General features: G+C 32.0%; 3 protein-coding genes across 8 annotated transcripts in view; 1 reads left to right on the forward strand and 2 right to left on the reverse strand.

The window, feature by feature from the left end:
• Positions 1-489: 489 nt before the first annotated feature.
• Positions 490-5,129, reverse strand: eIF4A (eukaryotic translation initiation factor 4A). 2 transcript variants are annotated; one of them, XR_011107504.1, is made up of 8 exons: positions 4,913-5,129; positions 4,105-4,474; positions 3,792-4,006; positions 3,566-3,713; positions 3,078-3,209; positions 1,314-1,537; positions 1,020-1,226; positions 490-568 (listed from the first exon to the last, which is right to left on the reverse strand). XR_011107504.1 is itself a non-coding variant. In XM_068764829.1 (7 exons), the coding sequence occupies exons 1-7, from the start codon at positions 4,933-4,935 to the stop codon at positions 1,082-1,084; spliced, it is 1,257 nt and encodes a 418-aa protein (XP_068620930.1). In that variant the 5' UTR covers positions 4,936-5,129; the 3' UTR covers positions 669-1,081. The 2 variants fall into 2 exon arrangements, 1 of the variants encoding a protein (XP_068620930.1); XM_068764829.1 differs by lacking the exon at positions 490-568 and having other exon boundaries at positions 669-1,226.
• A 1,484-nt stretch (positions 5,130-6,613) lies between these two features.
• Positions 6,614-11,269, forward strand: chic (profilin chic). Its single transcript, XM_068764733.1, has 4 exons — positions 6,614-6,838; positions 8,520-8,691; positions 10,104-10,203; positions 10,311-11,269. The coding sequence occupies exons 1-3, from the start codon at positions 6,728-6,730 to the stop codon at positions 10,199-10,201; spliced, it is 381 nt and encodes a 126-aa protein (XP_068620834.1). The 5' UTR covers positions 6,614-6,727; the 3' UTR covers positions 10,202-10,203; positions 10,311-11,269.
• Positions 11,270-11,355: 86 nt separating this feature from the next.
• LOC137922218 (uncharacterized) overlaps positions 11,356-15,660 on the reverse strand; it is a 169,745-nt gene continuing 165,440 nt past the window's right edge. For 4 of the 5 annotated variants that reach the window (XM_068765156.1, XM_068765157.1, XM_068765155.1 and 1 more), the window contains one exon: positions 11,356-12,207. In XM_068765156.1, coding sequence (XP_068621257.1) covers positions 12,119-12,207 — 89 coding nt within the window. In that variant the 3' untranslated portion in view covers positions 11,356-12,118. The remainder of the gene's footprint in view (positions 12,208-15,660) is intronic. The other variant, XR_011107510.1, reaches the window with a different exon arrangement.

Below are 15,660 nucleotides of genomic sequence, written 5' to 3' on the forward strand. Positions count from 1 at the left end.
TTCAAACCCATGATTTTTTAATTCATTTATATGTTCTGTGGTAGAAAATAGGAAGTGGTATATTTCCAAAGGAAATTATAAATCTTATAGTGACTAAAGTAGCAGTTTATTAATTTCAGATAAATTATGTTAGCATAACATTTACACTAATAGAATGATTTCCGTTAAATGGTAAACAATACTAGTTTTGTATTCTGGTATTTCTCTTATAGTTAACGACTATATAATGATACAACGTTGTTATTAAAACAAGGTTGATATCTATTGTTTCAATAATTTTACTGTTTTCTTATGACAGTTCCATTTTAAACCTTATATAATCTGTAAATTAGGAACCTTAATTATCAACTTCATTATACTTTGAACAAAATTTATTCCAAAAATAAAAAATTCGAAATGAACATAAAACCATGTAGAAAACAATAAAATGCAAAAAGCAGTATGTGTGAGGATACAGGATTATAAAAAGGACCTGTCAAAAAAAGTAACTTATTGAGGAAATTTTGATTTATTATTTCCACATAGTTGTGTCCAAAGTGCGTTTCAACGGGCTGAGTGGGGAGGTCTTCTGTAAACAAAATTTTTACATTTGAGTAAAATATGTCACGATATATTAAGGTTCCGATCGGGAGTGGAGTGCTACAGAATCATGTCAATAACAATACAGGTAAGTATATTTAACTTTATTTATTTACCGTATTACAAAAACAGTTACCATAGTTATGTACAACTGGAAAAAAAGAGATACAATACATTGTTTCCTTCTGGTACTTTTGTGATTGAAATAGCCTCTCCAGTACCCGATGAGACCTCTCTGCAAGTGGCAGAGGGGCCTACGCGGAACGGGGGCCATCCGGCCGAGCCGGTCTTATTTCTAGGTATATTAAACTTATATTAATACGACTATAGTATAATGTATTCATTAATTAAACTAAAACAGATAATCGGTCCAAATTAAATGAGTTCCAATAAAAAAAAATCAGCACAGCGGTAGTTAGGAGGTTCCTCCTAATACTCACACCGTATAAATATCGCAATAGAATGCAGGACACAAAGTATAGATTGGAATGCACGGGGCACCTCAGATGAGGTTGGCCACATCATTGGGCATTTCCGTTATTGTAGTGTGGTAAAAGTCCTCAATATCTTTTAAAGCTCGCTTGTCGCTTTCAGTCACGAAATTGATAGCGATGCCTTTGCGGCCGAAACGACCGCCTCTTCCAATTCTGAAAGCAAGTGGATGTAACAATTAATATTTTAAAGGATAATTTAGAAACATATGTATTACTTTAACATTTTCAATATTCTATTACCGATGAATGTAGTTTTCGCGGTTAGTAGGCAAGTCGTAGTTGATGACACACGATACTTGTTGCACATCTATACCGCGCGCAAGTAAATCAGTAGTAATAAGGACACGAGATGAGCCTGTACGGAACTGCCTCATGATCACCTCGCGCTCACGCTGGTCCATGTCTCCGTGCATAGCGGACACGGTGAAGTCACGCTGATGCATAGATTCTGTCAGCCAGTCGACCTAAAAATAGTTTGCCCGTTATATATATTACCTCAGATGATACCAGTAAAGGTTGATTATTAATTTATTTCTACAGATGGAATTACTTAAAAGAATATTAAACATGTTTTACATAATTTTAACTTTTTACATGAAAAAGGAAAATATAAAAGTAATATTAACTTAGACAAAATATATCATAAGATTATTTTATATTACTAGTATTGGCATCTATTAATATCAAAGGATCTAAAAGAAAGAAGTGTTTCTTTGTTAAAAATCAGATTATCTTCTATACATGTAATGATAATGGCAAATGTATTAGCAATTCATACAATTATTACTTGTTAATACTAATTAATAGAATAATATAAAAATATTACTAGCTATGCACATTTGAATTTATTAATCTATCTCAGAAGAAGGGTATTTATCTCATTATTGTATAGGAATATAAAACAAATTGTGTAAAAGAAAAAGTACAATCAGAAATATTTTTCAGGTAACTATTGGTAAATAAGTAACTAAGGTAAAATAAGCACGGAGTCATTAAGTAATTGAAGTGATTAGAAATCTGGTATACATAAAATTATAATATAATATCTAAAGCTATAGCACAAATATTATTATTGTAAGAGTAGTGAAGCTTTACTAATCCTTTTGAAAATAGAGAAGATAAAAAGGCTTCACCTTTCAGAGGGAAACAATAGCACACACTGTATAAAATAGATAACATCTGAGAGTATTCTATTCTAGTGAATATGCATAAGAAGCCCATGAAGTGAAGCTGGAAATTTAGAGATATGGTTATATTTTCCTAATTTAAATGTAAAACACAAACAGAAGTTGAAGTTGCATAAATATTTTAATTGAGTTTTCAAAAAGATTAAAACAGATGGGAAGAAAAAATATGGCGAATATGAAGGTATTTGCATAAACAGCATGAGGAACAGGAAATATTGTTTAACTAATTCTTGAAACTGGTTCCTTCAGGACAAGTTTAAAGTTCTTGAATACATTTAAAGGCATGGTAAATCCATCAAGACTTGGTTAAGACAACTGTATTTAATAATATTGGTAGCCTTATGATGGGCTAACATTACTTACAACCTATATTATTCTAGAATTTACAATAATATCATATTTTAAATTAAATCAATAGCTTCTAATTTTAATGTGAAATAGCAGAGTCTGAGAAATTATTTTTCAATTTCAAACCATCAGTTTTAATAATTAAAATATTAAGATACTAATCACAAATCAACACAAGCATTATATGGCCATTTTCACAAATATTTTCATACACAATTATTTCATTTTAAGAAGCAATTTAAACTTAAAAGATGTGTTAAAAAAGTAGGTAGTATACTGTTCTAAAATCAAAACATGTCTAATATATTAATAGCAATGAATATCCATAAACTATTTTTGTTACATTGCATATTTATTTACTATTATTTAATGTAGTAGTAAAGATATAGATATATACACATATTATACATATATATATACATATTATACATATATATATACACACCACCATCACTAAAAAAAATGTTACCTTGCGGCGAGTGTTGCAGAATATTACTGCTTGAGCAATTGAAAGGGTGTCATACAAGTCACAAAGAGTTTCTAATTTCCATTCTTCCAATTCAATAGAGATGAAAAATTGTTTAATACCTTCCAGGGTGAGCTAGAAATATAAAAAAATCATTTAATTTTTCATTAATTTGAGTAGTGTTTACTCTTAAATAATTTCTTGTCAATTGAAAATTTCCTCAAATACCTAATTTCTTTTAAAGAAATACAAACAAATGTAAGTAATGATGCATCTAGTTTCAGAATATACCACAAATTATGTAATTAAGGAAACCTTACTAAAGTAATTGATATGCTGCAATAATTTAATTTACTGCTAACAAAAGTGCAAGTCTATTTTTCAAGATAAGTGATATAATTACTTATATAGTCACAGAGCAACAATATCTATTATTGCAGTCTAGATGAAGATCATACAATTGAAATAGAAAAGTAACTATTTCAGCATACCTCTTCCTTCTGCACAAGAATGCGTACTGGTTCTCTCATAAAGCAACGAGAAACTTCCAGCACATCATCAGGCATGGTGGCAGAGAGCAAAATAACCTGAACATCAGCAGATAACATTTTGAATACATCATGAATCTGATCTTTGAATCTGAAACAATATTACAAAACAAATATGAATAATAAATAAATAAAGTTAAAGAATGCATTATAGATAGTAATGACTCACCCTCTAGATAACATCTCATCAGCTTCATCAAGAACAAAAAGTTTGATTGTGTTTGCACGTAATGCTCGACGAGAAATCATATCATAGACCCTTCCAGGTGTGCCAACGACAACATGCACTCCACTCTCAAGTTGACGCATGTCTTCACGCACATTAGTTCCACCAATGCAAGCATGGCATTTAGCATTTAAGTGATCACCAAGCGCAATTACCACCTAAAACAAACTTACACTCAATACCATGTCTAAGAAACCACAAAAACAACACTTGTTTCAAATCCACAGATTTCACTATATTTATTTGGTAGGCGTACCTTTTGAATCTGCTGCGCCAATTCTCTTGTAGGTGCTAGGATTAGGGCTTGGCATTCACGAATACTAGTATCGATCTGCTGCAAAATCGAAATTGAGAACGTAGCCGTTTTTCCAGTACCAGACTGGGCTTGGGCTATGACATCGCGCCCTTCGATACATGGCATAATAGCTCGCTGTTGAATGGCAGATGGCTTTTCAAAACCATAAGCGTAAATTCCACGTAACAATTCTTCCTTCAAATTCATGTCATCAAAGCTTTCCACGACTTGATGCCAGTTTGTATCCAGCGCTTCGTGTTCAGCGCCAGGAGAACCTTCATAATTATCTTTTGACGGCCCATTTTTCGAATCCTCCGGCCACTCTTCTGATCTGTTGAAAATACCATAATTCGTAATTTTAATAATTTTTAAAACAGGATATTGTGTTTCTCTGATATAAGTATGGCGTAATAAAATAAAAATGCAAATATTTAAAAGAATTGCACGTCTGTCAAAATAGCATTACAATCTTTCTGGCATTAATAGATTAATATTTATGTATTTTAAGTACATCTTGAAATACGTTTTTAGTACGAGTAGTTATAAATACATAATTACATCAGCAATACACGTGTGTTAAGCCGAATTAGTAATATGTTCTGCCAGCGCCATGTTGGCAAATCGGCGGCCGTGGGGAATAAATTTATGCGTCAATTACAGTTAAGATGTAATATTTCAAGACAAATGTAACGGGAAGCTAATTTATGCATTACTTTTAATCATCATTTAGATGAAATAGATGATAGTATAATACAAAAATCAAACTTACCTTCTTTCAGGTGAATAGGACATGTTCCAATCGCGGTAGCTGAACGGAAAAGAACTAGCAAGGTCAAGTTAAGTTTAACACAGGCTTTTTTATGGCAATATTGCTGAAGACTTATTTCTACGTAGAAATGTTTAAATATGATTACCAAATATTTTTAAATTATTATTAAAATGCAAAAAATTTTGTAAACTGTCTGTATCGTAAGAAGGTGAACGAGTCTAATTAAATAGGATATAAAATGACGGAAGTACGCAACGACTATTCAAACCATATAGGTAGAAATTATGAAAAAGACAAGAACATATAAATTTTACAGGAGTAATAGAGATAGCTTAAAATGTTGCCCTATAAGTTCACAAGATTTTCAATGCAAATGTAAATTAACAAAAGACTAATATCTAACTAATATTAAAAAATATATAAATTAACCTTGCATTTTCATCTTAGAATTTCTAGTAAAATTATAATTATATAAAGTACATACCCGATAATCAATCGAATCTATTAATTAAACTAAATTATTAGTTATTAATATTAAAAATATGATATTACGATTTTCTATATATGATGCTGTAAGTTCTAAAAATTTTAAACTTTTTACTATTAAAATGAATTATAATAAAAGTTGCTATTTTACGGAATTTTAACAACATAAAAATCATTTTTTTATATTCTTTATTACTCGTGCCCTCAAACAAAAAAATACATTACTGGTGTAAGCAGTAATCAATGAAATCATTTAAGTTGTGTTCATTTTATGAAAAAACATTATTGTACAAACAATTTATTACAAGAATATTTTACTCGTGTCATAATCAATCGTAGTAATTTTACCGGTTAAAGATTTAAAGATATCTATGACAATATCAGCGTGAAACATAAAACTAATATAAATTGGATGTACTAATAAATTTTGATATAGTATACTTTTTGTTAGCAACGGTTTTCTTAGTGTGTTAATTTCATTAACATTAAAGCATGTACTTGGTGACAACTTGATTTATGTAGAATAATACAAACTGGTTGGCTATAAAAAACTCCTGGACAGATCACGTTGTTACGAAATTTTTCGGTAACTTATACGTAAAGGTTGACCTAGCAGTATTAATAGTACAAAACGAAAATAGGAAACAACTAACAAAAGTCCTATTGATTTTATGAATGAAGACAAGAAATTAAAAATACAATAACCATTTTTTTATTCTGGAAGCAGCTCTTGATTATTTATTTATAATGGACACATATGATAACTATTAAAGAATTCTGGAGGACATGGCGGTAACGTCTTCAAGACCGGACTTATTCCTTTGTCATAAATATCGAAATGTATACTAACAAAAGAACTTAACAGTAAGCTTTATTTGAGAATAGTTTTATTTTCTATTCTTGGGAAACAAATAAACCTGAAGAGCATACAATAAGGTGAATAAATATACAAAGAAACAATTATGAAATGGAACGGTGAATTTATTGAATGCTGACATTCTAGGCTAATTTGGCCTTTGGCGTACTCAATAAAAAGAAAATCCGGCAATAAGTTTTGTTAACTGAAAATATTATAACAACTAAGGAGGAAATAAGCAATAAAAATCAAATGAATATCTCATTCGTTTTTTAATTTTTGTCTTTGCTTTTACTATGAACGCAGCTTATAAATTTTATTATATTGGTAGTTTTGTACTTCCTGTCGTGTCTATGAGTACGCTGCCATTTTGAAACGGCAGTGCTTTTTGCTCGTGTGGAGCGCTTGCTCGTTGCGACGACCAGATCGTGTTTTAGTCAAGTTTAGTTTTATTTTATACGAACTTATTCAAAATGAGCTGGCAAGATTATGTCGATAAACAGTTATTGGCATCTAGATGTGTTACAAAGGCTGCGATTGCCGGTCACGATGGAAATGTCTGGGCCAAGTCGGAAGGATTCGATGTAAGTTTATCCACTTTGTTCAGTTTAACTTGTTTCAGATTTGTTCATTTATTCATACACGATTAGACATTATGAACTGCTGAAAAAATATATTCTAATGCTAAAGAATATTTGTAAGGGTGGATGACGAATCCGGCAAGTTTGACAAGATGGCGACATGTGGTTGCAGTCAATACTAAAAAAATTGGATATACCCATGTCCGTACTTTAGTCTAACTAGTTTTTCGTAGATTTTGATGTCTCAAGGTACGCTGAAAAAAATTTCATTGCCTAATGATCGCCATTCCCCATATTAATACATTAATTTAACGCCGGCCGGTCTTGTCTATAGTTACACGTCGTAGCTTATTGTTATATTTATCATAATAACAAAAAAATTGGTTTATTTTTTCATTATAACACTATCTAAACTTAGTTCTGTTTTTCTATTTCAAAATGCTAACCTTGTTAATGTTCTTTCAGGATAAAAAATCGCCTTGTGGTCGATTTTACTTTACATCATTTAGAGAACCATGTTTCTGTTAACATTTCAATGTATCATTTATATATATATACATATATATATATTGAACTGTTTGATAGAAGTCAGAATAGTTTTTAATAAATTCATTGTTATGTACTGATAAATAAAATAGTAAAGCCTGGTGGATGGGTCTATTTTTTCATTTAAATTTGTACTTCTCTAGTGTAGAGCCTCAGAAAAGACATTACATTACATGCAGTATCCTTAAATCATCACAAATATTTGAAAAGATTTGTTTCTGTGATATTATGGTGCATGTGGTTTAAAGCTATCCGTAATATAAATGAACTTAATTGGAAAAATGTGTAGATTATTCACTATTATAATCAAAATTTTGTTATGTATTCTTATATACCTGTAATACATGCACTTAATTAGAACAGTAGGAAATAGTGTTGGTCCTTACACTGTAGGCTATATGTATTTTCTGTGGTACATTATTGTGTAAAGATGCTAGTTGTACAATGCTAAGCTACAATATAACATTAATTCCAATTTTATTTTAGACTTTGTTAAACATTTCCATTTAATCTTTTTTTTTAAAAAATAATATTGAAACTAAGATTCTTAAGTAAACAGATCCTTCATAATTTTTATTTCAATATCTGACACCTAATTTAGTCATTAGATATAAATTATTTCATTCTCTATTTTTCACACTAATAATTTGTGTTTTATGTTGCTTTTCAGATTTTTGATATTTCTTTTGCATACCATCTAAACAACTTTGTTATGTAAATAATTCCTCTATTTTGAATTTTGTTATTTACATGAAAACGAGACTATTAATTTTATTCAATTTTGATTCTTTTTTAATTTACTTTAAAAAATTTATATAGCATTGAAAATTTGCAGTGGAATTTTTTATACAGTTATATCTCTGTTTAAAATGTAAGTTTTGTAGTTACATGAATATCGCAACATTTAATGAAATTTAGTGAAAAAAAAGGTAATAAATTTTTATGTGCTAACATGAAGAATATTATTGTCTATTTTCAGGTGACAAATTATTAGACAAATTGTTCATAATTTTTGTTTTTTTTTTGTACAATAAGTATTGATTGGAGTCATCGCGATATTTTTTTTTAATTTTATTAAGTAATGCTGTATTTAAAATGTATTGAATTTGAAATAGTAACAGCGTTTCGTTGTTGTTAGATATCGAAAGACGAAGTTGCAAAGATAGTGGCTGGTTTCGAGAATGAATCATTGCTGACGGGCGGCGGGGTGACGATAGCGGGCACGCGGTACATCTACCTCAGTGGCACAGACCGTATCATACGCGCAAAGCTAGGCAAGGTCGGCGTGCATTGCATGAAGACTCAGCAAGGTGAGCGCACGCCCTTATATAGCTAACCTACGCTATATTTACTGTACTAACAAGGAAATAACGTCCAAGTCCTGCCAATGTTGTATGAAATCTGCGAGTATTTTATATTTTGTTGTTATTATTGGTGCAATATATTTTAGTGCATTAAAAAACAACAGAACCAACAAAAACACCTGAAAAGTAGACGATTAATAACGGGAAAGTTGTAAAATTCATTCAAAAGAGTAATATTTACATACGGTATGTTAAGTCAATGTCTTGACTTTCGTGTTCAGCAAAGCCTATTCAAAAGAATAGATTTTACTATATCTTATAACAAAAAAATACCGATGTGTGTTGTCTCTTCATTACATCCTTTTATCGATATAGTAGTAATACGTTTAAACGGATGCTTTGCGGAGGTTGTTCCAGGTCCATTACCTATAAAATCACTATATCCTAAAATGTAATCCTAATCTGCATGATTACGATTTAAACGCAAATTATTTCACAGCAATGTCATCAGAGTATCCGAATTAAATCGCTCGCACTCGTGTTGTGTTGTACCGATGTTTTGTTTAATTGATAAATTTAGGTCCATTTTGTATAAAAGTAATTTTCTTTATTAAGACATTGATAATAAAATTATTGTTAATTAATACTGAAGATACTGTTTTCTCCCACGATTTTGTGAATACTATAAATATACGCGTCTAAACAAAGATTATTAAGTATAATACGTTCTAAAATAATTAAATATTTTGTCGTGTGCTGCCTTTCGCTCTTTTTTGAGTAACCTTGTAAATCAAGACCAAGGTACCGTTGTCCGTCTGACAAAACCTGTTCTCAAATGGAGATCACCACATCGTAATCGGGATCCCGATCCATTACCTAGAGAACTGCCGAACTGGAAAGGATGGCGGACATGGCATCAAAAATTATATGAAACTTAATAAGGCACAAGAGTTTCACGCTCTACTACTTTTTTAAAATTAGTTATTTATTAGAATATTACTTATTCTGCGGTCGATTAAAAATATGATTTGCTCAATAGAATTAATAAATAATTTATATAGTAATTTGTGTTGTTAAGTTTTCTTTACGCAAAATCACCGCAGAAAAAATATTTTTAAAGATTTTTTTGTGCATTTGCCATTTGGAATGTTTGAACATTTTAAGTTATTGTGGGTAATAAATATGGAGTTAGTCATCTCGTCACAATCTAGACATATCTATATTAAGGTCTGTTCTAGACGAATGTACTTTTTGCGTAACTGCTTATTCAGATAAACTTTTTCAGAGATGGGAACTTTTTAAATATTTGTGGAATTTCCACAGGAATAATAAAAAAATAATTGTGTGTTTTGCATTAGATTACTTGCATAAGTTTTAGGTTTTATTACGTACGCAGTATAAACTTATTTTTTTTTCAGCCGTTGTAATTTCACTCTATGAAGATCCCATCCAACCCCAGCAAGCTGCATCCGTAGTTGAGAAATTAGGAGACTATTTACTTGGCTGTGGTTATTAGAGGTAAGATCCGTATAAATTACGTGAGCAAATACCTTATTTTTATCTCTGAATTAAAAATATTTTTTTGTTATTGTTTTGTGTATAATGACACTTTTATTTCTTTGCAGATCGAAACGCGACGTGATCTAAGAATACTATAAGATAATATTTTTTCCACAGGGAAATAAGTAACTGCATTTTGTATATTCTATAAAAGTGATAAGGACCGTTCATTTGATTTTTGATATTTGATGATTTAAATGATGGCGGCATCGGTGTCCGATGCGTTTCGTGGCTGCGCACAAATGCAATTACTTTGTGGATTCTGGATACTCTTTTATACGCTCACCGCTTCCTCGGAGTAATTGCTGCTGTGTCGCTGTTCAAATTTGTATTTTTAAATTTGCTTTTTTGACCGTAAAGTGAAGCATATCGCTTTGCATACAGGTCTCAAACAATGATGTATAGAGATTTTTTTAGATTTCTTTTCAAGCTATCTGATAATTGAACTTGTCATCTCGCGTTTAATATTATAAATGTAGGTATAAATCGTGGACGTTTGCAAGTCGGACATGTTTAGCGCGCGTGCAGATGCTTGACGGGAAATTGTAACCACGTAATGAAATTACTGTAACAATATACAACATATATATGTAATTACAACTAAGCATTCGTGTAAGGGCTTGTTACAATTTGAAAGACACTGTAACCCATGGAAAATATTACGATTTTAATTGAAAATCTCTAGTCCCACTGGAACCATCGTGTGAAAAAATATTCGATTCAAGTGTGTGAGGCGGCGACAGTCGGCGCGGGCCGCGGGGCCGCCATTTCGCTATGCTTCCTTTTTAATTACGCCGCATTTATAATCTTGTGTAGTGAATAATAAACATTTGCATTCTGTTCTATTCTATCTCTTAACTGCAGAAACTAGAAGCGCTCAATTACTCTGTATCCTCAAACAAGGCTTGCAGTAAACGAAGGGTGCATATTGTTTATATTTGATATTACTACTATAGCTTTGTACATTGTTTCTGATAAGCGATGGGAACTGTGTCTATCTTATAATAAAATGATTTGTATTATACTTTGTAGTTTCCTTGACTGACCCTTTTCGTACAGGTAAATAAAAAACAGTACTATTGCTAATGAACATAATTTATTTTCCTTTGACAAAATCTACAGCAATAAGAATTAAGTACACTCGAATATAAGGATTGGTATAAAATGTTAAAACTCGTAGCTAATGCCTATAAAGTGATTTGGTTCTTCAAGATTACAACACACGAGGATCATCTTACACGATCTAATCCTACAATTACAAAGAAATTTCTTTTTAACAATTCAATTAAATATAAACCTTAAGTGTGGTCGACAAAGCTTAATTTCATAATTCAGCGTAGATAAATAAAGGGCTATATTGCAAAATCCTATATACCTAAAAAAATGGAAACCTTGGGTGTATGTATATAAACTGCTACTTGGCTTTCTATCTACATTTCTACATTGCTATTTATAAGAAAGTAAAGGTTGCAATTGCACAAAATAATTTTTGTATCTTAAAAGTAAAATTATGCATTATTGATAAACCTTATTCCAATATCGTTATACAATGGATTCAACCGAAGCATGTGGTGGAGTTGCACAAGGAAACGTCACGCTAATTTGCGAACAAGCTACTCGCTGGGACCATCTCATCCTGTATGGCAAACATTTATAGATCTAATTCCAATTTTATTTTTTTTCCGTCCACAAATTCAACGAATTAATATTATTACATTATTTAAATCGCAAAAACAACAGAAATTACTTATTTTATGCGCGGCTTGGTATACATACTTAATAAATAGTTATGTGCTCTTGCCACGTAGTATCTTCATACTCTTTGAAATCTCTACGGCAGAGACTTCATGGTCAAACTAATAGTGGTATCTGGTCACGGATGCTCTAAAGAGTAATGACGAGACTTTTTCCAAAAGCTTCGGAAAAACCCTTTTCGTTGTTTCTGTCCCGGATGGTCATCGCCTGTTAACAAACAAAAACTAAAATTAGATTTGGTCAATATATTATATAGTAAACAGTGTTAGCTTTAAATGACAGATAGTGAGCTTCCGTTTGCCTAAACGGACTGCCGTTCATTTTATCGTTTTCCTGTTGTTGTTTAAAAGCAGTTTACTTATTGACACTACAAAAAAAGATATAAAGTTTTTGTACCTCTTTACGTTTTAGTTACAATTGATGGAAGAAATAAAGAAAGTTTATGCTTTAAGGTTTTGTAAAACCTGAACCCTTCAAAGAAATGATAACGAGAATGTCAAGTATACGCTTCTGTCTGTCGAGAACAAGGGAGGGTCGATATCGTTGCGGCGAATGCGCCCATTGAAGCGACAGGGAGATTTTAGATTTTTTATTTTATGGAGGGAGTCGCTGAGATTGAAAAAAATAGTTTTTTTTTTACCTTTACAGATGTATGTATTTTATTTTGTTTAATAATGCCTGTCTATGCAATGTAGTGTAAATTAATTGGTGCACCGACAAGTAACTATAATATTAAGCGGCATAACGTAAAGTGTAATGGTAAGTGAAATCGAACTTTAGAGGAATGTTGATCGCATAGTTACGTTAGCGATTCTCCGGTACCGTTACGTTGACTCTATTAGACGAAAACGTTAATTTAGACGCAAGCTCGTTATCTCGCCTTGCATCCGAAGCGCTGCGCGAATGAACCTAATTAGCTGCATTTTTTTATCGCAGTGTATATAGTCATGAATTAATTTAAAACTCATGAGACCGTGAATCATTTCTTGTAAAATTCAATATTTTTGCCGTTTGATATTCATTCCAATTTTTTTAATTACTTTTGGTGTACCCGAATTCCTATAATCGTGAACAAAAGGCATTAGAAATTGAATATGACAATTATTAAGAAAACGAACTATCTGTAAGGCGTCCAAGAATAGTCCAGTATGTTAAATATAATTTTCCAACGACCGTTCCAAATCCCAAAAGCCGTGCTGCCGAAAATAGATTCTGTGAGGTCGTTTCGATGACGCCGGATAAAATGTTACGAAATTTTGACATTTTTCATCGCTGTGTATAACCCTTGGTTACTATTGACGGTAAAATGAATTAAAAAAGAAAACAAGATTCCCTACTTCTAGAAACTTGATAAAAACTAAATTAATAGGCAATCGTACTAACAACAGTGCAGTAAATCACGTCAAATATAATAAGTCAATTGCTTCACGGCTCAATATCTACTTATCGCAAAGCAGTCTATTTATAACATGCGCAGAGGAGGCCTGCCCGATTCAAGTTCATTGGCTAGATTCCCCGCAAAGATCGAGGATACGCCTTGTGCTCGTCTTTAGTCTCCATATCTAAGTAAATGACATTAGTGATAAGAATACTTGAATAAAGGTTAATGAAACTAAACATGTTTATCTAATTTGACAACATTTGTATGACTCAGAATTATCTGGTGATTAAATTTTGATATTTGGGCGACCTTTGCAGCTTCGCGAAGTAATATAGCTGTTTCATTTCCTATTTTATAAAAATGTAGATATAAAGTACATTATAATAGTGAAATGAGAAGTATATGTAGATGTAGCTTTCTAAGATAGAAAAGCGCAAGTATTTTTTGTTCATTGTTGCTCATCATTACAAGGTGCATCGAGCCAATCTTAAAATATGGATTAGAGCGAATGATTCATTTTGGTGGCGACTTGGGAGAGCACTGGAAGTCGAACGTAGGTGACAATGACGTTTTAAATATCTAATCGGGTCACGAAGATCGACTTGGGGAAGTATGAAGGGCTAAAAGCAGTGCCGAGAGACGCGAGTGTCGCGGGCGGCGGGGGTGGCAGGGTTCGTCGACACCTCGGTGAAGGGCAGCGAGGTCGGACTCGGAGCGTTCGCTTTCGTCGGCGCGCGGCGTCGGGCGCCCTATTGATCGCAGCCTCCGTTCTCCCGCACCCGACGCTGTCCGAATAACGCGACACAGACATACACGATAACTGCTCGTTGTACCAGATCCATCATTGCGGCATTTTTACTTTACACTTGCGCGATATAAGGAAAATTTTATGTAAAACTGTTCGTTAATTCAACTGTTTCATGTAACATTTAAGTTACTAAACATAGTTTAATAATAATTATTAATCAAAGCTTTAATAAGTAATACAAGAGAAATAATAATATCCAGGTCGAAATTTGGGAAATTTAATATAACAATTTTATTATTATTTTCACTAGGTTATGTTTTTGATAGTCATTTGTAAATCTAGACTAGTGTTCACGGTACATCGATATAAATTAAATGCTAGTAAGAAGTAAATTGATAGTCTTATATATTAGATAATATATGAATAAGACTATATGCTACAAGCAATATTTTTGGTTCAGGAATGACATATTCATATAACATTGATGTTATAATGGTATTTTTTTATTATTAAAACAAGATGCCATGTTATCGAAGGTCGGTATCAATTTGACTATGAATGGACAAAATTACCCTATATAGATATAATATAATAGTACATAAAAATTCTACTGCTATGTAAAACCAAAACACTTCAAATTTGACGAAAGCGATGCATGGTTAAAACAAATTACTTAGGCAAATTAAGAAATTGATGTAATAGCATGTCGCTATACCGAACGAGTGAGTGCAGTGAGAGTGCAGAAAATCATAATGAATCTAAAATATATTCATTTCTAAAACAGATAATACAAAAAAAAACGAATGATTTCATATCAAAATCACACGAATTTCACAGTTTTCGTGATTTGTTAATTCAATTTCAAATGTATAAATCACACACGAATTGAATTCTGCCTGCATTACAACTGAAAAATTTATTTATAAAAAAAATCTCTTTTTCTTGTTATTTCGAACTGTTAGGCATTGAACGCTGACCGCTACATGACCCCTTATCGTCAGTCTGATGTTCGTTATGTATTTGCTTTAGTCATTGCGAGCATTAGTTTAATTAACGATTCAGTTGTGGTCAAATATAACGATTGCGAATTATTACTCCTACATGTCCAGCCTACGCCAGGCCTGGTAACTTTAAATGAAGTTTAAATTTAAATAGCTTTTTTTGGCTGGGCAAGGATATGAAATTGTTGCTTACAGATGCTCGTTGCCACTAGGTGGATGACATAATAAAGGTCGCGGGAAGGCGATTCTTAATGAACATATGGAATCCCTTGCGGTAGCCGTCTGTCAGCTGATATGATGATGATGAGATGGTCGTTTGTATGGAATTGGTATACAACCCTTTGTTAGATTGCAACGTTCAACAGATATCGGTCATTTTTCACAGATTTAACAGATGCTTATTTGCCCTTAGGCTTTTACAGATTTACCCTTTGTTAGATGCTAAAACGCTGAAGGTGATTAGTCTAGATATCTTAAAAAGTGTGTAAGCTTTGGAGCTCTCGAGCTACATCAGAATTCTCGGCCCGGGC

Source organism: Battus philenor, unplaced genomic scaffold (assembly GCF_028537555.1).
Source record: "Battus philenor isolate CCGP_79_NKW_IND1 unplaced genomic scaffold, ilBatPhil1.0.hap1 SCAF_2, whole genome shotgun sequence".
Taxonomy (NCBI): Eukaryota; Metazoa; Arthropoda; class Insecta; order Lepidoptera; family Papilionidae; genus Battus; species Battus philenor.